The sequence below is a fragment of the Euprymna scolopes genome, chromosome 26 (genome assembly GCF_053919585.1).
Source record: "Euprymna scolopes isolate OS-2025 chromosome 26, ASM5391958v1, whole genome shotgun sequence".
NCBI classification, from domain to species: domain Eukaryota; kingdom Metazoa; phylum Mollusca; class Cephalopoda; order Sepiida; family Sepiolidae; genus Euprymna; species Euprymna scolopes.
Window position 1 is genome coordinate 110,623,263 of NC_136507.1, and position 23,821 is coordinate 110,647,083.

At 37.8% G+C, this 23,821-nt stretch overlaps 1 protein-coding gene across 12 annotated transcripts in view; it reads left to right on the plus strand.

The window, feature by feature from the left end:
* The window catches only part of LOC145248365 (CTD small phosphatase-like protein), a 574,218-nt gene that overhangs the window by 543,992 nt on the left and 6,405 nt on the right, over nt 1-23,821 (plus strand). For all 12 annotated transcript variants that reach the window (XM_080110292.1, XM_080110287.1, XM_080110288.1 and 9 more), the window contains 4 exons: nt 10,952-11,008; nt 17,024-17,116; nt 20,834-20,932; nt 23,330-23,416. In XM_080110292.1, the coding sequence (XP_079966418.1) occupies nt 10,952-11,008; nt 17,024-17,116; nt 20,834-20,932; nt 23,330-23,416 (336 nt within the window). The remainder of the gene's footprint in view (nt 1-10,951; nt 11,009-17,023; nt 17,117-20,833; nt 20,933-23,329; nt 23,417-23,821) is intronic.

Consider the following 23,821-nt stretch of genomic DNA (forward strand, 5'->3'; position numbering starts at 1 on the left):
CCGCCATTTAACATGTCCAGCATGGAATCAAATGTGCAACACTTGTGGGAAACTTAACCATTTCTCAGCAGTGTGCCGGACAAAGAAATATCGCCTGGCAGTGATAAAAAGTTTTGAAGACCAAGAAGCTCCCATGAATACACTCATGGCCCATATCACATTCGATCAAATGAACCACCGCAATGCAAAAATAGTAGAAAGATACAATAATTATACCCACAACCTTCCACCGTTACAAGCTGGTGACACCGTAGCCATCCAAAATCCAGTCAATCACAGATCGAACACAACGGGCAAAATCATCAGTTCCCTACCAGATCGACAATACCGAATCAGGATTAACGGATCCAGAAGGATCACACTTAGGAACCGCCGTTTCCTCAGAAAATGCGAACTCAAGCCTGCACCAACCCCAATACCAAGTGCAACACTAGGATCAACAATTCCCTCAAGTGATACTACATTCTTGCATCTCCCACTGTCTCCCTGTAATAGCACATACACAGCAACCAAACCCCAACAACAAACCACACATATATCCCCCCACGCTTTCGATCATCAAGGATTCCCCGAGCTCTTTCTAGGTTACTACCACACAACAAACTAGGCCTAAAAGAGAGATACACCTCTCATACAACCCAGCCTACTCGTGGGGGGGGGGAAGAGGGGAGATGTAGAATAATCAAAAGAACTGTAGTAGTCAATAACACACAACAACAACAACAACAACAACAACAATAGTAATAATAATAATAATAACAGCAACACTTACCAAGGGTCCAGCTTATGCACAAGACAATATTTATTTGCATAAATATATATACAAAATGTGGCACAAGGCCAAAAATAGGGGGGGGGGTTAATGTGGACCTATCTAACATAAAATTAACTTAACTAGACTCTTTCACCAGAATACCAGAATCATTCTATGGGAATCATAATTATAACCCGAAAAATGATATATACATGATGTGGGGGGGGGACTAAAAATTTTATATACAAAAAAGAATGAAATATTTACAATGAAAAAATAGTAGTTAGTAAAAGAACCCCCCACTACTAATTGTGGCAGATAGAAAGCTTTGTCAGTCGAAAAGACGCAGGTCCACACGAAAACTGACTTTATTGAATAAACACCACAAAAACGACCTGCATCACTGACAAAGCAGTCCATCCGTCACCTAATTGGGGTCGGGAATAAGGATTATCGAACCTAAGGTGGGGGGGAAAAAAAGGGGGGGGACAAGGGCAAACTAAAAGAGGGACTGGGACGATGAACACATACATACTCTAGCTAAGCTAAAAAATCAAACAATAAAGCCTAACTAACCTATACTAAACTAATCGGTCCGATACTGATGTCTTGTTAGTTCAGGACACCCAAAATCCTTTTTGACCTAAATCAAATCAGAAACGAATTCAAGGCCAGCTTCAGTCACTCTACACAGTCACGAAGCTTTCACCCACCTTTCGTTGAAATTCACAGAGTGAGTTTCACCTTCTCCAGCTTAATTCGCATTTTCAACCGATGCTTGAACATGAGAACAAGCTGGGGAGCAGTGAAGGTCTCATCTCCGTAAACCTCCTTGTGTCGTGTCGACCAAATCACGCCTCTCATAACAGCTAGCAAACACAGAAAAACATAACGTTCCTCTTTCTTCATACTCGGCGCCCAATTGCAGCACGGGGAAACCGCATCCAGTACAAAAAAACGCCCGTTTAGTATGCGAACCGTGAAGCTCTCAACTAACTCACATAACAGTCGAACGATAGCGCAGCGGAAGAAAGCATGGCTTAGGTCTTCCTCCCAATCTCCGCATCGGACACAACTAGGTGTCATTGTAAAACCCGCTATGAAAAGTTTTTTGTGAACCCAGAGGGCATCTCGGATTACCAGCCAGGTGAGCGATGCCTCGTAGTTATCGAAACAGCTCATCCCGGGCGCCCAAGGCCATATCGAGCGACGCTCCTCATTCGTGAAACCGAACTCCTCAATCTTTTCGTCTCGGACAGATCCCCTCACTAAAACCCTATATAGCGCTTTGCGAGACAACAGCTGGGTGTCAGAGAGGCTTTCATTCACCCGTTGAAGGAACCTCAACGCCTGTCGACACTCGTAATAGAAATGGCATTCGTTTCGGGGCCTCCTGCGTGCCTCCCCCTCAGCCGAATGCACACTCTCCAAAGCCGGAAAGGCTTTCTTAGTGTCTTCTATCCAGAAGACACCGTTCCCTAAGTCAGGTGTACACATTCGGTCCAGGTATATCAGCCTTAGAGTGTGTCTACGTATTTTGATATTAGGCATACCCAGACCGCCTTCAGACGGATGCAGGCAACAGATCTCCCGAGCAACCATGGCTTGCTTTCCGCGCCATAAGAACGCGAAAAGAGCACGCACTAGTTCAAGTAGTGAGGACTCCGGGAGTGGAAGCACTGATAGACGGTATAGGATCAGGGGGTAGATATGAGTATTACATACCTCCGCCCGACCCTTTAAAGTTAGATTTCTCAAAGACCACAAATGAGCTGTGGTCTTGACCGCTTTCAACACTTCCGACCAATTTTTCTCCAGCTGGAGGTCGGGGCCAAACCAGACGCCGAGTAGCTTGCAGGGCCCATCAGTCCAGCCAAAGGGCCCCTGAAGGGGCGTTCCCCTCCAGGCACCAACACGTAAGCCAATAGACTTAACGTGGTTGATTATGGCCCCTGTTACCTGTGCATACTGTCTTGTTTCCATGTCGACGACTCTAATCTCGGCATTGCTCGTTACAAGCACAGTCACGTCATCGGCATAGGCGGTATACTTTACTAGGGTAGAACCACCTGGCAAAGTAATCCCGCGAAGGACCGGATTCACCCTAAGCTGGCGCAAAAAGGGCTCAAGCGCGATGACATACAGCATGGGTGATAACGGACAACCTTGACGGATAGATCTTGTTAACCTGAAGGGCTTCGATCTCACCCCATTCACCTCCACCATAGCACCGGGGTTAGCATACAAGAGGCGAATCCATGAGCGAAACTGGGGTCCAAACCCAGCCGAGCAAAGAACAGCCCCTAGTTAACGATGGTCCACCCTATCGAATGCTTTGGACTGATCTAAATTGATCAGCGCGGCTTCTGTGTTGACTTTCTCTATGATCAAGCGTATCGCGTGCAAATTATCTTGAATCGTCCGGCCCTTAACAGAACACGTCTGTTCGGGACTTATGAGACGATGTAAAACAACCTGCAGACGATTTGCTAAGATCTTGGCCAAAATCTTTAACTCTGTGTTTAACATCGTTAAGGGCCGGAAATTGCTAATCCCATCCCCTCCATTTTTATCTTTGCGAAGCAATTTAATGATCCCCCTGGTAAAGTACTGAGGTATAGACCCGTTCCTAAACCAGGAGTTGAAGAGTGTGGCCAGCAAAGGAATAAAAATGGGCGACAGCCTCAAGTACACCTCGTAAGGCAGACCATCAATCCCAGGGGTCCTGTCTAGCCCGACTTGTTTCAGAGCCTCAAGGACTTCTTCCTCTTTTATGCTACCTTCACACGTAGCTGCTTCGGTCGCTTCAAGGCGAGAAAAGTCAGCTAAATACGTGTCAAACTGTTCAATCTCCAGACCGGGCTCTATGGTAAAAAGCTCCTGCAAATGAGCTCGAAAACCCTCCAGGATTCCATCATTTGATGTTACGGTTCGTCTGTCCGGCAATGTGACACTGGCGATGTGTCGATCAGTCGCACGTCGACGCTCCTCCGCACGCATTGACGCGGTCATGTTTGTTGCCTCGTTCGGCACTCTTTTTAACCTAGCCCTAACTACTAGACCCTGGTCCTTCCTGTTATCCAGGGAGTCCAGTTCAGCCTTAATTAAAGTATAACTATCACTATCCCCCTCCTCCGCCGCCCTTTTTAATCTATCATCTAGTGCCGCTTTCGCTGCTCTAGAACTAAGATTGAGTCGATGACTAAAATCAGCAGCGAAGGACCTAGTTACTTGTTTAAGTTTTCCCCACCACTTATTCCCGATAATGGCTCCCGTCAATTCCCTCTGTATTGTTAGTAAAAGCTGTTCCCGGAAGCCCTGCACGTCAAACAACGACGTGTTGAACTTCCAGTAACTAGCCATCCTAGGTTTAACGCTATCTAAGTTTACCCGAACCCGGACTAACCTATGGTCTGAATAAACTATGTTATGAAAACTTGGACAATCTAAAAGCCCTGAGTCGACTCTCCTAACTAAGAACCGATCGATGTAACTCGAAAGTTGCACCGGATCGGAGCCGCGTCTAGCTGTCCAAGTCCAAACTACATCCCCGGGCTTTTCGTTTCGAAATTTATCGACAAGATCAAACTTGTCGATAAAGTCTCAAAACGCCTTAGCATCCCGGTTCTGGTTAGTAGCCCTTGAAGTATTACCCCCGCGATCTAAATCGGGACCCAGGACCGCGTTCCAGTCTCCCGCTAAAACTATCCGCCGAGACGAATTCATGAAGGGCTCGATCCCCCGGAAAAAGGAAACCCTCTCGCCATGGCTATTGGGAGCATAAACCCCAATAAATCGAAATGCCACATCCTTTACGGTAACATCCAGCACGTGCACTCTTCCCTCTGGATCAGCATAGACTGGGTCACACGAAGCATCAAGAGCGCGTCTAACTAGCCAGGAAACACACCTCGAGTGGGAATCAAAATGTGCTGAATAGAGCTGAAAGTCCCTAAGCAGTACACCCTGATAATCACTGGGAATGAAGTGCGTTTCCTGTACACAGCATATATCCACCCCGAGGCGTTGAAGGTCGCGTGCAACTCGAAGTTTACGAGAGGCGTCCCTCAACCCTCGGACATTCAAAGTAGCTAATCTTAAAGCCCTTGTGATCTATCTAGGGTTGGGTATCCTTAACAAACATGGATGGTGCCAAGACACCGACAGTTGTCCCCAATGATCCAGAGGTCATCTCATTAGTGATGGCCCCATCAGGGGACAGACCACCGATGTCTAGAGGAATTTAACTTAATCGCTCTATAAAGTGAAGGGTGGATTTTTATGGGGACCCGTCCAACACATAGTTTCTCCATTTTAAGTATGTCGGAGTCGCTAAAAAAGGCTGCTGGAGGAATGATATTAAAAGCAGAGTTTGCTTCCTCCAGCATAGTCCAAACTCCTTTGGCCTCTTCACGACTTCTAACCACAATTAAAAGCCTTTTGTCATTGGGAAAATTTTCTGGGTTTGTAATGTCCAGTTTGTTTATCTGCTTCGCCGCGTAGAGGTTTCGGTAGTCTTTTCTACCATGACTTTTTGATATGGCCTCTATATCAGCCGTGATCTTACACACGTCTTTGCCCTGAAAAAAAGGGGGTCTTTTCTTTTTTTGGTCTTTTTCCAGGTAGGGACTTCTTTGTCTTTTCTTTTCAGAAGTAGAAGGGCGAGGTGATGGAGGAGGGGGCATGTCAATTTTCATAGGGGAAGCGGGGGGGGGGTGTATTGTTTGGGGAGCAGAATGGAGACGGTTATGGGGACGGTTTAGGGGTCGTTTTGGATTGGGAGCCAAGGGTTGTCAACTTTGGGTCTCTTTTTGGTACGTTTGTGGGAGAGAGGGGTGGCGCTTTACGGGGTGATCTTTTCTCTTTTGGAGGAGGGGCAGGCTTTTCGGGGAAGAGAGATTCGGGGAAATCTAATATCTTTTTTTCTTTTTCTTTTTTTTCTTCTCGCTTTGCTTGCGCTTTTCATCAAGCGAGTCCTTTAGTTTTAGCAGGGCCTTAAACTTGTTGCCCCCCGGGTCTTTACTGGTCCTAATGTCTAATATCTGCTCTTTGGTCAGTTTATCCGCGTACGTTTTACGAGGCGATTTAGTAAACGGTACCAGTGTCCATTCTCTCTTTTTGGGCGATTCCATCTCAGAGTTGAATTTTTCCTCGAATTCTTCTGTTGTGATTTCTTTAATCACTTCAATTGTTTTGCTTGTATTTGGCGTTCTAGCCTCAGGTTTGAGGTGCCCAACAACCACCTCTTTAGGGTTTGTTGTGTTTGTCACATTGGTTTTTATCTTTTTTGGACAGGTGTAAGTTAAGTGACCTACTTCACTACAAATCCAGCAGGTCGGCCTCCTCCCTGTGACCACAATGGGGAGTTTTTCAGCTCCCGCTTCCAGGAAGTAGGGTATTTCGAGGAAAGCTTCTTTGTTTAATAGGATATCGAAGGACCAGACTCCGTTGTACTGGTCCACCTCTATACCAGTGATATCACCGAATTTCAGGAGGTAGGCAGCTAGATATTCACCTGGGACCCCCCCTGGAACTTCGAAAATGGAAACAGTCGTTCTCCTCCGTTCTAGGTACTCCATTCTTAATATGTAGTCTTGTGTAATGATTTCCTTTTTTGGTTAGTGCGACGCATTCTTCCTCTGTTTTAAACAGGGCGGCCCAGGTATTGTAGCCTCTGCATTTCGTTACACGATCCGCACGCATTCCTGCCATTGCCAGTAATTTGGTTACCGTTTCCTTAGTTGACCTGATCAATTTTTTGGTCTTGCGATCAATCACAAAAAGTGAAATCGTTTTCTTGGCAAATTCCTGTAGCCGTGGTGCTTCCAAAGTAACTCCTGTGTCTGTAACATATTGCAGACATTTCCTTGCTTCCGTTAAAAAGTTGTTAACGTCAATTTTAACTTTGGGTGGTTTCGCCCACCCATTCTTTTGTTCGTCACTTTTGTCCTCTTCCGACGGCACATTGCTGGCGGACGCCATGGCCGACGGGTTAGAGAGGGGAAAAAAAAAAATATAAAAAAAATAGGGTAAAAGTCCCGTTCAAAAATAACAGCAGGAGGATAACAGCAATAACAATTTTAACAAATAAAACAAATTTAACACGGCAATAACAATAATAATAACAATATGTGAAACAATCGCAGGAAAAAATAACAAACCAACGTGATGATAAAGACTCGGCTTATGCACAAGACAGACACCAGATTGAGCTGGACTGAGGGCTTGTATTTATGTACAAGCATATCCAATTAGGTGACTCAGCCAATCATAATCCAAAGAATAGACTGGCCCATGTGTGCACAATGGAATCTCCCATTGTGCCATAAATAGTTCTCCTCTTTCATGAGAGGTAACTTTAGTCTTTGCCAAGTTATCCACAACTTGAACGCTGACCGAAAGTCCACTACACAATCCAATATTAAAAAAAAAGAAAAAAGAAGAGAACTCAATTAATTCTAGACCTAATCCTAGGTATGAGTGGCAAGCCTCCTCCTAAAACCTTTAGCCTTAACAATAACGCTAAGTACAAGTGGCAGGGCTCCCCACTAAACAAACTTCCTCTGTGAGCTCATATAAGCGTTAAAAAAAAAAAAAAACATAAAAAAACGTTTAAAAAAAGTGCACATGGTTAATCTCCCATAAAAAAAAAAAATTGGTCAACTGTCCTAAAACGCTAGGATCGTCTTGAAATGGTGAATTATTTTACATTTATGTGAAACCAACCCCCACTCTAAATTCTAAAATTGTTTTGTTTCTATCAAGTCTTCAGGATGTTCACACATAATTTTCCTTAGCCCTATCATTAACCCAAAGTCAGAGTGGCAATCTCCCCACCTTCTCATAATTGCACAAAACTCTCAAACAAAACACACTCAGGATTTATCTATCATAGGAAAAGGGGAGGGGGGTAACTGCCCTAAAACGCTCAAATGATTCAAAATGGGAAATCATTTTACATTAAATTCTAAAATAATTTTTTTTATCTTTTATTAAAGTTTTTCAAGTAGTTCACATGTAATTGTCTATAAAGGTAGAATCACATATTTTGGAGAGGTGGTCAGATGGGGAGGGGTAGCAGAAGGTATTAATCTACAATAATGCCAAAGATATATTGCAATATATTCATTTTTAACCAATCCTAGATTTCGATTTCAGTTTTTGGCACATAAAATGCATTACAACTAAACGTTGAGTTCTCTAACTTCTTTTCTTTTAATGAATACATGGCATTTTTAAGCAATCGCAGCATATTTGTATTTACTGCAGATTATTTGGAAACCATTCATTTCTGGAGATTTTCAGTAGCATATTCAGATTCCTTGCACAAAAAATACACTTATATGGCAAATTTCATTGCTTAGTCTTGTGTTTTAACAAAGATATAACATTTTTACTGAAAATGTAGTGCAAAAAATGTGACAAATTGCATATGGTCTTAAGAGGGGAAAATATCCAAACACGCAGGGCATAAAAATAGTCATAACTTTCTTGATTTTAATTGGATTTTAAAAATTTAAAAAGATTCTTTCTTAGCTTATCAAGCTCTTTCTATATATACCAATATCGAAATATTTTAAGCCATTTAAATTTTTTTATGTGTATTGCTAATTAGTAATAAAATTCTGCTGGTGTTATTTACCTGTTATTGTGCAGGAATCATTACTTTTGTTTTTATTTTTCCACACCTGGCCTCTCACCACCAATGTCACACCACACAATCTGAATGTTAGCAATACAAAATTCTTTTCAAGAGAAGATGTTCACGACTGTTTTCTTTCTGCTTCTCCAGGGAATTTTTCCCAGCTTTTATATCCTCCTATCTAGAAAAGAAAAGGAAGAGACAGGGGAAAAAAATAGCTTCTCCCACCATGCCCTGCCTTCCCAAGATGCCCTTCGTGTATATAAATGAGCTAGCCATCCTTTCCTTCTTCTTTCCCAAAGAGCGATGCAGATACGCCCGGTACGTTTTTTTTTTGGTTTTATTTCCTAACTATATACCCCCCCCCCCATCTTCGAGATCAATAAGACACTTCATAATCTTTCATCCAAGCAGGCCTCCTCCTCTCACGTTGAGGTCTCTGGGGGAGAACTTCTTGGGGATTGACGTTTTCAAGTTCACTAAAGAGCTTCTCGTCCAGTTATAAAGAACCACAATGTGGGGCTAAGTCAAATTGGGGTGCATCGTTAGCTTCTTGGTGGATCTCTTCACTGCCATCACTGCGCACCGGCAGGGTTACATGACGCAGGTCTAGGATATGCCGGGGAACACTATTCACCATCACGTTGTTCTTTGACTGCGTTTCCGTTACGACCCCCCCCCCCTTCCCCAGCGAGTGGTACCTTTTGCATTGGGGGGCTTCACTCACGCCTCCTCGCCCACTTTAATGGTAGCTTCTTCACCCTCAATTCCTGCCGTTTTGTTACACGGATACCGCCACTTATATGCGAAGATGGCTCTATGAAGCACAGTTGTCTCATCTTGTCTGGTTTTCGGTAAAATGTTGATGTGGTTTTAGGTGTAAGTGCGATCAACCAACTGGGGGGGGGGGGGCTACGTTGAGAGGGGGCCAAGTAACTTTCGGATGCCTTGGCTCAGTAGGAATGGCAGGAGTGGAAGGTGATAGAAATATCAGAATGCAAAAACCAGAGGCTTGCTGCATCGAGGACGAGGATTTCCTGGCAAGGTTCAATGGTGAGAGGTGGACAGTGGAATGGAAATGGATCTCCGTGCCTCCGGAACTACGAAACAAAGTAAGCTGCTACGAGAAAACACTGCGAGGAGAAATAAGAAAAGGATTCGAGGAAGAAGTGGAGAAGTGGATAGAGGAGGGAATTCTGAAACCATGGACAGACATGCAATGCAGTCAGGTATGATGAATGGCCTATTCAATACGACCCCTCTAGTGGACCACCAATCCCGTCATTGTGACCTCAGTAACAGTGTGGCTGGCGTGTACCTAGTCAGTCCGGCTGGTCCCAGCTGGCAACGTCCCTCCAACTCATATGGTGGTTATGACGGCATGCCTATGCCAGAGGTACCCGATTTTAACCAACCAGCTGCTTGGCGCCACGGTCTTCCTCCTCAGGCTTCCCTAGCATTGACGTTGTCATAAACGGACCTCAGCACTATGTGCCTGCTGACCAGCAGCAGCAAGCAGCCTTGCAACCCCAGGCCCCTCCCCAACAACAGCAGCAGTATCCGGTCCAGCATCATCAACAGATGCAGCAACCATCGATGATTGAGGACCCTGGCGCCGGAATCACTGATGGCAGGTCTCCCCTTCTGTCGGATCGCTTTCAAGTCAGAAGCATGTTTGGTTTGAAGAGCCTCATACTTCGTCTTCTGTTCAGATAGCTGAGTTTGTAGGCCATCTGCTCGAGAAGTAAGTTCAATATTCCGAGCACGGAGTTCATCCAATTGTTTCAATAAATAACTATCCCTCCACCAATGACAGGGACAGAGGCTAATGGGAGGCTACCATCTAATTCCAATCCTCCTCGTCCTCCTCTCTCAGGGGGGAAAACAAAAGGGTCGTGAACATCTCTTGGAAAGAATTTCGTATTGCTGACATTCAGATTATGTGGTGTGACATTGGTGGCGAGAGGCCAGATGTGGTCGATTGGAAAAGAGGGCAGAAACGTGCTGTTGTCGAGCGAGTGACTCACTCCTTCCCAAACCTCAGAACCGAATCCTGATTGTGACCCTAGAGGGACTCTCAGGCATTTTATGCAAACCCAAGCGATTTTCCTCTAGAACACTGGCTTTTAAAATCCCACTCTTTGACCTTTGTGTCACATCATACTGCTGTAGATATAGAAATAAATAATCTCTAAATTCCGAAACTGGATGAAGATATTTTTTGTTTAAATTAGCAATTAATTTTTTTTCGCATTTACACACACACAATATTTGATTAGACAGTTTTATAAATAAAGCAGATTATTTTATTATCAATATGATTCTAAATTTATAATTATTTAAGTATACCTGCCATCCTACTCTTATTTAGCAATGTCACTTATTTCATTTTATTTATGGTTTTTATGATTCTTAGAAATTCTAAAATTAATATACTCTCCTCTCTTTTTTTTCTTGTAAAGCACTACGAAACATTCTTTGTGTCCACATTCCCCTCCCTACTCCCACTGATTGTTTGATGCATTGATAATTTTTATTTGTTCATCTCATTGCAGCCCATAGACAATGCAGATTTTATTGTACCTGTGGAAATTGATGGAACAACGCATCAAGTAAGTTAACAAAAACATTACAAGGGAAATAACTGGTTCCAACTGCTATGTAAAGAATTGGCATTTGTATTTCAAATTGTTTTATTTTTCTTGATAAAATATTCATGTTTCCAACATTTGTATTTTTTTTTGTTAATTTTAAAAATGAATTTATTAATTTAAAGCTAGATCAAGGTTAATTAATTTAATTTTGTACCTTTTTATTTTTTATATTTGTAATACCAAAAACAAAAATTGTTAATTACTGAAAAAAAAAAATGCCCCATTTAGTATATAATCAATTATTTCTTCTTAGAACAAATGGATGCTTTCCTCAAAGGAGCAAAAGCAGACATTTTGTAAAGCCAACAATTTTGGCAGCGTGTATTCGCTATGTGCCCTGCTTGTTCCGCTTACCTTACTTTTCAACCCTACAAACTACTCAACTGCCTGAGGTATGACCTTTAACAACATCCTGTGATAAGGCCCCCAATTTGGGAGCTTTCATAAAGTATGGAGATGTCTTTAGTTGCCATTACCGCCAGGCCTACTATGACCCATTAGTATATAGACATTTAGATGTTTGCAGACAATCTATAAGGATGAAATGCCCCGGAAAAAAAAAATACTTATCAAGAAGCAAAATCCTCCAAGCCACAATACATAGCACTTAAAACTAGAACACAAGAAATATATAGTGGGGAAACTGCATTATATGAAAGAAAAGTATATTAGTGGCCAATTAAAGCAGCAAAACTGAAGCTGGCCTGTAGGACACTAAATATATAAATGTAGGGAAATTTGGGCATATTTTATTGGTTTGAAAATAAAGATTCTTTTTTATCAATTATCATAAGGTTTTAATCCTAGAATAGTATTATCTTCAAAAAGCCTGCAAATTTTCATATAGTTTTGTCCCATAGAACTAAAGATATGAGTAATTCAATCTTCAATTTGGCACACACTAGTTGGGAGGGGAGGGGGGGGTTGACTTTGTCCAGTTGTAAAATATGCTTAATTATGATATTTTGATTTGTCCAGATTTCAAATATATTATTATAAAATCATGATTTCAAAAGTAAGGAAAAAAGTATTCAGGTGTTATCAGCTAAAATTAAAACCTAAAGCAAAACTAACATTCAAAGCTTGTGACATTACTACTGTACCCACATGACACGTATATGAACTGATTAAAAATAAACTAAAATGAATGTACAAAATGTATCGTGAGTTTTTCAATTTTTACCCATTTTTGACCCCTTAAAAAACTATTTTAACCAACTAAAGACCCATAAAAGAATAGTCCATAAAAAATCCAATCATTTGAGCCCCCTAACGCCATTCTGCAACTTTTAGTTTCGGAAGAGATAGTTTGAAAATATGGAGACAGACAGATAGATATATAGCCTTTTATATATTCGATATACCACTGTTTTTGGCAATTTTATAATTTCCAAATCTCGGTGATTATTTATCAGAATTTAACAAATGAAGGCTCATTGGAAAGGTAATGACCTAAATTGTGTAGTGGGCTATGTGACATTTATCCTTAAGGCCACACATTAAGGGGATCATCCATCATCCAGAACCTATTTTTGGCACTTTTTTAGAGCCATAAAATGTTTCAATCATAGTCATTTGTTTTCCTAGTTTTGCATATGAATTAAAAAATATATAATATTTTCCAAAACCTCTGGTCTTGATGGAGGAGAGACTAAAACTTGCAGTTATGGTTTCAAATAATCTGAAATTACCACAAGGGGAGACTTGAATCAAAATATTTCTTATATGTTATAACTCCCCTCTTTTGGAAATAGGGTATGATTATGAATATCTCCAATATCAAATAATCTTTATACACTGTGAAATTTACTTTATGCATGAAAACAAATAATGGGGAGATAACTGTGACAAGCATGCATGGAAGTACACAAGAATTATGTGCCAGAATATATTAGGCCTACCTACAGAGAAAAGCGAACCTGCGACCTTTTGATTGCAAATCAAAAGTCTACCAATGAACTACATCTATCCTACCCACACCGTCGATTAAGTTTCGCCCAACGGCTATAAAAAACAAGCCAGTAAGTCATTTGAGGGCAGTTGGAAAAGATTGCTCTGTGTTACTAGGTTCATGTCGACGATATCGTTCGGGATTGTGTCGTGCCGTGTTGACGATATCGTTCGGGATTGTGTCGTGTTGACGATATCGTTCGGGATTGTGTTGTGCCGTGTCGACAATATCGTTTAGGATTGTGTTGTGCCGTGTCGACGATATCATTTGGGATTGTGTCGTGCCATGTCGACGATATCATTCGGGATTGTGTTGTGCCGTGTTGACGATATCGTTCGACATTGTGTCATGTCGTGCCGATGGTATCGTTTGGGATTGTGTCATGTCGTGCCGACAGTGTCGTTCCGTGCCTTCGGGATCATGCCATGCCGGTGGTATCATTCGGGATCGTGCCGAATCAACAGTTTTGAGTCGAGTCAATAGTATTGTTTAGGATTGTGTTGTGCCCTCAGAGATGTTCGGGATTGCGTGGACTTTGTTCAGTCGCATGCTACCACTTGTAATAAAATATATATATATATATATATATATATATGTATTTTTTTTTTTATTTTTGGCGTCCTCTCTTTCCTCATGAAAGCTGAACTGATATGTCAGCTGAGTGGAGTAAAGCGCCTCGTGTGTGTCATTCCAATGCGCTTCTTGAACAGCATATATGCCATGTATCAGCAATTAAGTGAAGAAAAGTTGGTGGATTTTGACTGTATAAAATAAACACTGTAAACAGTGTTTGCTTTGGATCCCTTTGTTGCATTGAAGCAGTTTCCAGCATGTCGCCTTCAACCAGGTAAAACGGTCGACATTTTTGGCAAAACTACATAGGTATGCGGTCCTGTTTGGTAGCGTATCGGATCAATGCTTGCAATGTGCATTCATTGCTGGATTGCCTGAATATGCAAAAGATTTGTTACGAGCATCCTCCAAGATGGATAATCTTGATCTGTCACACATGCTGGCGCACACCTGTGCCATTTTAAAGAACTGCACATGAGTTCCAGAGCAAGCTGCATTAGCTGCACTGTCGACACAAATCACACCTAAGGAGACGAATACTTCATAATGGTGTTATAATTGTAATGGACTCAATTATAGGGCAAGCAACAGTTTACTAGATTGTGTGATGAGCAAAGATGTTGGTGTCAAGCGTCAGAAAAATATCATGTGCTATTGATGTCAGTGGCGTGGGCATATTGATCAATTTTGTCCAAGAAACATACAAGGGGGAGAAAATTCACCACAAATCTCATCCCCTAAACTGGTGTAAATGGTGCATTGCCGGTTATAATTGTTTACCTCAATAGACTGCCACATACAGCTCTAGTGGATACTGGTTGCACACAGTCACTAGTCTGCAAGTCGTGTTGCAAGGAATGAACGAGGAAAGTGACCCCTGTACTCACAGCAGATAGAAGCACACTTAGCTGCTGTGGAATAGGAGTGGTGCAAGTGAGCCTTGATACAACGTGGAGGATTAGCTAAGAAGTCTTAGTTGTAAATGGATACTTACTAGGATTTTTTTTTTTTTTTTTTTTACATAGAGGTCACCACTTATCAAGGTCCAAAGGCCACTCAGGGATAAGGGTTATTGCGTGTACAGTAATCAATGAGATAGTGTTGTAGTAATCATTAGTATTGGAGATTTGATAGTGTCTTACTTAAGGGGGCAGTTTGTCAAGAATTTGTTTATATTGGACTTGAAGACATCCAAGTTGTAGTCAGGTGGGAAACAGGTAAACAAAAGAGTTCCACAGTCGTGCACTTCTGAGAAAGAAGCTCTGCTCATGGAATCTACGTTTGGATTTAGGCACAGATAAAGAGTGGGGAAAATTATTGACAGTAGTTTCAGCCAGACGGGTGTTTCTCGTGAAAGATTGGTGAGGGGGGGGGGACGAGAGATTGGAGCTCAGACGAGCACTTGCCATGGAAATAACAATAAAACAAAAACAGGCTCACAACATCTCTTCTGTGGGAGAGAGGCTGCAGGGAAGCTACGAAGTCTATTTTGTACTCTGTCAAGGCAGGATAGGCTGTTTTTAGCAGCTCCTGCCCAGATGTGGCAGCAGTACTCCATCCTTGGACGTATTTGGCTTTTATACAGATAAAGAATTGCATCAGTAGTGAGATATCTTCTGGAGCGGAAGAAGGATCCCACCATTTTCCCAGCGTCCTTGGCAACACCTTGGATTTTATTTATTGCTTAGGCTAGACGCAATCAAGCGACTGGAAGGAGTAGCTGTGTCTAGTGCCAGTGAAGTAACTTTTCCACATTTCAGCAAGACCAATTTTGCTGCTATCACCATTACCGAGCTTGATTTCTCCACAGAGTATGAACAGAACACTTAAAGTGGACCACATCGTGGAAATGGACTGGCGACCAACCTCCTCGTACGTTGAGAAATAGACTTGCAAAGTATCTAGCTCCAACACCAATTCGTGAGGAATATAACCGTGAACTGCAGATGTGGATTGATAATGGCTAGGTGCTGCCATATTCTGAGGACTTATAAAATTGCCAAAAAAGTGATATATATATGCATATATATTTTGTAGCGAAATTGAATATTGAAATATTCATATCTTTGGTTCTATGAGACGAAGCTACATGAAAATTTGCAGGTATTTTGGAGATTATAATACTATTTTATGGTTAGAATTTCATGACAATTGGTAAAAAAGAATCTATATTTTTAAACCAATAAAATGTGCCCAAATTTGTCTACATTTGTATATATATATAGTGTCATAGTAAGCCAGCTTTAGTTTTGTTGCTTTGGGATGAATTTTGCTTAGGGTCATTTTTTTGTTTGGTTGTCTCCCCTGTGGCTTTGCCAGACCACTAATATATATATATATATATATATATATATATATATATATATATATAGTAAAAAATAAAAAAAGAATGAGCATGCTTCTCCATGAATTTAAAAAAGGGGTTCGTTTGAAATTCCATGCAGATTCCAAAGTTTGACAGAAAGATACCTGAGTTTTACAAGATCCATCTCAACCGAAACATACAAATAACACTCAAGATGAGAACAGTAGCCCAAAAGATCCCAATAATACGAATAGTTTTATCCTGTTTTGCAACTTAAGAATAGTGGACGATATCTAGATTTTTAGATGATCCATAGAGCTTATATATGAATCAGAAACTAGAAATCTCAAAGATGAAAAAAAAAAAAAAATTATAAATTAGACATAGAATAAACCTTACTTACTTAGCAGAAATAGATGCATTAAAATCAAGACTGTAATTTGTTGGAGGTTGGAATGAATACTACTTTACTATAAAAAGGATTGTAGACTGTCAAACCATGCATTTAGCCTGATGAATTTCTTTGGTACTGAAACAAACGTTCCTATGTAGCTTGCCATAATTATATTTATAAACTATATTGATGCTGTATGTTCATGTTACATATATTTTTCTGTCAAACTATTTGGTTTTGTGCATAACAAAGAATCTACCATGTATTAATAATGCTACATGACCTGATGTTTCTCAAGATTGGTTAGTTTCAAAACGTTTTGTACATGTTTGTTAAAAGCAAATAAAGAATATTAACACCCAAGATGAATACATTTTATTCTTTAGTAAGAGTTATTCCCCATAGCTGAGCTTTTTTTTGAAAATGATTAAGAATTTCTATGCTACACTGTGAGACGAGCTTAGAAATTTTTTAATAATTTCTAGTAATGTATGTTATAATCTGTAGCAAATGACATGTTATAACAGTAACAAATGAAAATTGGTTAATCAAAACTAAGTTTTAATTGATAGTTTAGATGCTATTTAGGGCTAACTTTTAAAATGCAGATAACATAACATTATATCTTAAAAGATAAAGATAACAGGATCTTATTACATAAAATTTGTTTTATTTTTTCTAAGAATGACATACTGCCAAACTAATCAAATCCTCTTCTACATTTGTTTTTTTCTTTCCTACGCTTTTCAGGTGTATGTGTTAAAGCGGCCTTATGTAGATGAGTTTCTTCAGAGAATGGGCGACTTATATGAGTGTGTTTTATTTACAGCCAGTTTATCAAAGGTGAGATTCTAAGATTAAATAAAACGTGTGCATCCGCCACTCCGATCACAGATATAAATTTCTTTTGAATTTCAGTACAAAAGCCATTTGATACTATTCTCATTGAATTTAAGAAAATGTTGAATAAAGTTAGTATGGTTGGATTACTTCCCTTGAAATGTCCGGATATTTTATAACTCTTATGACTTTTCAAATATGGTTAGCTTTTAATTACTTTTTCTCATAAAGCAGTCAAATTGCTATATATAAGTAACTTTATGTATTTATTTTTTATTATTCTTTTTGCTAAGATGTTATTTTTAGCAAAAAAACATTGATTGAGAGTAACATTTAAGCAAAAAAACATTGATTGAAGTTACCATGCATTTTGAAATGACCAATTGTTCAATGTTTTTTTTCTTTACTGTGTGTATGAATTTCATTCTTGAGATATTTAGTTTTCCAAGTTTAAATTAACTTTATTATTAATCAGTGTTACTGTTTATCAACTCGTATGTTTTAGTTTTAAACTTGAAAATAAAATTGTTGCGAAACATTTGGAATAAAAGTTAAATTTTGTACAAGTCAAAAGTAAATTATAAGTTTTTCAGGACAAACACAAAATTTGATTTTATCCAACAATTGAGATATTTCCTAACAAAAAGGGCAAAAAAAATTTATGATCTCTATAATACAAATTTATTTCAAACTCAGTATATACCCAATGTTGTAAAGAGGTTTTTGTTTGTTACCAAGTTATTTTTTTTTAATAGACAATAGTATTTATAAAATTTATGCAATAAAACTTAGAAGATCTGTTTCACATATGACGATTATCTAAAACATTTTAATGTTTCCAAGGGAAGGTAAAATTATTCAGGAAAAATTATTGCAAATAGCTTTCATTACATTGAATAGAAGAAAAAAAAATATCAACTCTAAACTGGTTTGACTTTGAAAAGTTAACAACTTTGAATATCTATGTATATAGATAAACAATAGATAGAAAACAATAAAACCTTTCAAACATTCTAGGTGCAAAAAATGTTTTATTGACCGAATTATGAAATGCCGTTCAATGGGGAAAAACGGTAAAGATGTAAAAATAATAATGATCTCATAATGTCGGAAAGAAGACATAAAGTGTATTTGTTATCTAATGCTGTTTGAGATAAAAATACTTGTTTATATTTTTTTATAGGATTTTAAAAATTTCATTTTAGTTTTCTCTTTGTTTTATTTTTGTTGTTAATAAATGCATGATTAATAGTGAATAAAAAACTAGAAAAAATAATTTGATGTGTATTAAATTATGTATAATGAAGAACATATTTAAAAGATTGAAAGTTTAAAAATTATTCATATCCAATAATTCTATAGGGATGAAAACATTACCATAATTAAATTATAGTTTTCTAACAATTTGGTTAAATTAATAATTTAATGACTTAGTGGTGATCACAAGGAAAGATAACTACTTTCTGCACCACTAAATCCAAAAATGATATGTTTCTTTCAATCATCTCAAGTTTTTGCTAGGAAAATACAAAAATTGAATTTTTTTATTAAACATTTTTTTTGTTACATTATTACTTGATTTTTGCTGATATTCTTTATCAAAAAATAGTTTAAGAAAAAAGTTGTTTCTGAATACAATTTATTAATTAGATGTTACAAATTTTGATTTCTTTAAATTGATTAATAAACAATGATAAAACTAAGAACATGTAAATTGAACATTATATCAGTATTAATTCAAGATGGGAACTTCTGTTTATTTGCATTCTTAGAATAATTTGATTCTTAATTCTTCTTAGAATAATATTAATTGGCAAATATCTTTCTTCATCTTCCAACAATAACCATTCATCATGATTACATCGCTAATATCTATCTTTTATGAAACCAACTGATAGATATATGAAAAAAAATAAATAAATGCATTTTGATGCTAATGTTGCATTGAAGGTTTCTAAAAGCAATTGCTGACAAGTTTTGTATATTGCCTTATTGTTACCAAGAAAGATTTTCATAACCAGAACAAAATCCGTCCTGTTCTGCTTTGTTCATCGAGTTCCTAAATTCTGTATCTTTGAGCTGACTGATCTGAGAACAATAAAAAATGCCATGCTTCAACTTGTCTATGGTTAAACTTTGATTAGCCTTACACAAATAAGTGAAGCAATAACAGAATTTTGGTGAAGCTTCATGGATAGTGTTAGAAAGAGTACCTTGCCTCTGTCTACCAGTGTTGTTGACGTTTTTTTTTGTTTCTCAGGCACCAACTATAGATCATTCCTTTTTTATGAAATATTAAGAAATGTCTTTACTCTCCCAACATGTACAGAAAACATGAGTGCTTGGTGAAGCACTTCATTACTAATAAAAAGTACAGAGGCAAATTCATTGCTGTTATGCAACACATTTCAGTAATTGTTGCTGTCAATGAACTGTCCCCAATCTGTGGCTTCATACTGTGACACTTGAAAATTTTGTAAGAGCTGAACCATAGCTGTATTATACATAAAGTTCTTTTCTTCAAATAAAACATGGAAGTACTCTTAATGTCTGTCATGGCAAAAAGAAACGTGAACACTGTCAGATGAGTTTTATTCCTTAAATCTGGATGCTAACAGTTCAACAGAGGTCTTTGACAAGCTATGATTAAGAGAAGCATTATCATTGTTTCTTCTTTCTTCATTTCTTTGATTACTAGAAGAATTAGGATACAGGAGGCTGCTGTGTTATTTTTCTGTTTATCATAGTTACATCAATAGTGCAGAAGTAGTTGTTGGTTCCATGATTGGTTGGCTCCCACGAAACTATAGGAATGTAAAACTGCATACAAATTTTCTTGCTTTATTTTTTATTGATGCAAATGCATGCTTTGCATACCATGTATTGTGCACAAACCTTTAATTTAAAACGCTTGATATCATAATATGCATGAAAAGCATACTTTATAAAACTTGTTTCCCGTTATAAGTAATGCCATATTCACTGTTAATATGTGCAGATATATGTTGAGCTTATTTTCGCTACTTCTTCTGACCAACGCGATTTTATGTTTATATCTAAAAAAATACAATTAGTAAATCATGAATTTGTGAATGCAAACTCTTTAGATTTTATTTCAAGAAATAGAATTTTGTTCTTATAAATTGAAAATATTCATACATGTAACACATTACTTAATAAATTCCTCATCTGGCACATAGATCAATAATCAATCAATTTTATTTGTCAAAAGATAGCCAAATGTGACAAGCCATGTAAAAAGATGGATAATATTGCATCTATGTACCATCTAAATGTTTGTCCAAGGTAACTTTAAACCTGGATGTGGTAGGCATCATCACTGACAGAGAATGAGACGAAAGTGACTATGACTATGTTAGGTTGAAAAACTTAAAAGGTATATTTAAATTCCTATTAATTATGCTATATGCCTGAATCAGGTCCCCTCACTGCTCGAGTAAGGACAAAGTTATCTTTTCAAGCCGTTCTTTGGAGGGAAGCATGAAAAATCCCATTGCCATCTTGATTGTCAATCATTGAACAATCTCAAAGTGTACAATATGTTCTTGAAGATTTGATGCATATTCAAGAATGTGTCGTACTAGGATTATAAGGAACAGACAGCTGTCTGTTGTTTGTGTCATATTATTACATCATAAGTAGCTTGTTAATGTAGATGATGTATATTTTAAAAATTTATTTTTATTTTTTTCACCTCAGTATGCTGACCCTGTAGCAGACCTGCTAGACAAATGGGATGTCTTCAGAACTCGTTTATTCAGGGAATCTTGTGTCTTTCATCGGGGGAACTATGTAAAGGTAAGCATCCATATTTCATGATCTGAAAACTTCTTGTTTGGTATACACAAGAATGAAATTTGTAATCATGAATGGACTATAATTACAGTTTTATTCTTCTATAGAGACCCCACCTCCCTCTTCCAAAATGATGATTTGCTTGTTTTCTCCCTTTTCTCTGGTTAGTCTGTTACAGTTCTTTTTATGTTACTCTGATGCCAATCAAATGTCACACTCGGTGATTCATTCAATGCTGAATACATCCTTTGGGCCCTACCCTAAAAATTTAATGTCATAAAATGTAAAATATAAAAAATATAATATGGTCTATGGCTGAGCACAAAAGGACATTTTTGTTCAATATGTGAAATGTTGGGTCTTCAGCCAGCTCTTTGGCAGTGCTTGGGTGTTTGTGGAGTCAGATTATGTTACATGTAGCAGGTAAAAGGGAAAAAGAACTTATATTATAACTTCAAATACTAATATATACTCAATTTTTATTATTAAATTATAACTTAAAATACTAATATATACTCAATTTTTATTATTAAATTATAACTTAAAATACTCAATTATTCAGAAATAATCTATATTAAGAAATGAACTATAAATGCTTTAAATAAATATGATCAGCAAATAATTTTATCCAATCAGAGACAACATTGTTCTTCAGTGCATTGAAAAAGCAAATGTAATTCATGAAAAAGTAAATGGTGAAAAGAAGATCAGCTGATAGTTTATTTTCAGTTTATGACTTTGTACTAATAGAATTATATTTATAATAAATATTAAATGTTTTTGGTCAATATGATATATTTCAAATAAGCAAATATATGCTCCCACCAGAAGGATGGTTGCAAAGTGAATGAACATATACTACACTATCCTATTCTAAAGAGGAAGTAATACTTAAGAGAAATATTTCATGATAAATAAAAGTATTGCTCATTGCTCCCCTCTCTCACCAATTCATTCCTTCCAAAAAGTATTTGACCTTTTAGTTCTGGGAGGATGAATAAACCTATTCTAAACTGTTCCCAAAGGAGGAGGTAATTCCTGATAGGATGGTATTATAACAGAATAGATACATTATTCGCCCCAAAAAAGAAAAGGTAATCCCTTTTTCCTCTGTGGAAGGATTCTACCACCCTTTTTAAAAAAAAGGAATAAGTAATTTCTGGTAGGACAGTCATGACAACAGAACAGATACTATCCTAGCCACCCTCAATAAAAAAATAATACATTAAATGGAGAATGTAATACTTGAGAGGATTCCCCTTACAAAGGAGAAGGTAATTGTTTCTTTTTTTTCCCCCCATTTATGTAACAATGCCTTTATGATTCCTAGGCATTTTGGCTCTGGGGGTATGTCAATAAAATGATTACTCATATTGATCTCAAGCATCCTCTGCCACTAAATATATCTTTCATAATCAAAAACATTGGGCTGGTATGGGGAAGGCAGATTCTGACTGTAGAGACGTCACACGTCTAGGAGAAGACTTCAAAGTTGAATCTTTTGTGAATCAAGATATGATCGTGTTCTTCAAACACCAGCTGGTGGTTAAGATCAGATGTGATAGAAAAAGATTACATGCTTTGGTTTTTGAATAAAAAGGTGAATACAAGTAGAGAGCTTGTGTATACGAAAATGAGTAAAATATGAGTATGTGTTCCTTGCATGAACATGATGCACACAGTTTCTGGTTTTGTTGGACACCAGCCCTAGGGTAAGTTTAGTCTCTTAGCTAGTCGAGTGAATGAGTTACCTTTACTACCACTCAGTAATAGAAATCCTCAAAGATGCCCACTCTACAATTTTAATTTTTTGTCCTCAGCCTTCCCTAAATCGTATTTATCATGATAGAGCACCACCCAGTCTCCCATTTCCCCCATTTTCTTTACTCTTCCACTTAGATTCCACTCCCATTTAAAGAATGATCTGCTTGTTTTTGCTTCTGAACAAACCAGAAAAGATTGAGCAATCTATTTAAAAATGGTTGGGAGGGTCTTAGAAACCAAACTTTTTAATTTTGTTTTTGCCCCCAATCTCTGTTTTATATCAATGAACTTTTTGTATATAAATATACTTATCTATATTCTTATATTTATGAAAAAATAAGATTTTCAACAAATTTGGGATTATTTTAATTATGATGACATCTTGTGTAAATGTGGTATTGTAGTGACTGAGATGCTTCTAGTTAAGTGTAGAATAGACATTTTTATCACTTTCAATCAAAGATGATTGATAATATCAAATTTTCTCACACTTTGATGACTTCAGTATAAATTTTTAATATTTTCTGCAAGTAAATAATTCAATGTATTATATCTCTTCTCCACATGTAGTGTACTAAGATCAAAAAAAAAAAAAAAATCAATGGCTAAAAACATGTATTGGTAATTCTATTTTAGGATTTAAGTCGACTTGGTCGTGAACTTGAACAAGTGATTATTGTGGACAATTCTCCAGCATCATACATCTTCCATCCACAAAATGCTGTAAGTTGTTGACTTTTTATTTTTTCATTTTCACCTATTTTGATTTAGCTTATTTCTATACTTTTTTTTTCTATTTTTCATTTTTTTTTTTTATTTGGTTTTAGTTTTATTTCTTTTCACGAAAGTTTAAAGTTTTTTTAGTCACTCTTATATATTTGTGTGTGTGACAGTATAGAGGAGCATCTGTAAGCAGACAGTCTTATTGTTGTCGCATATTCTCTGGAGGAATGCATCTCCAGGTTTCTGACATGGAAGACTGGCATGGACGGCAAAGGACAAGCTCCACACGAATATAAGCTTTTTTTTTTTTTTTTTTTAACTCTGGTATTAGTCTTGACCTCCTATAGGATGCTTGCATTTTTCCATGCACTGTCTGTTACAGAAGTGTAGTTATGAACTTGATAC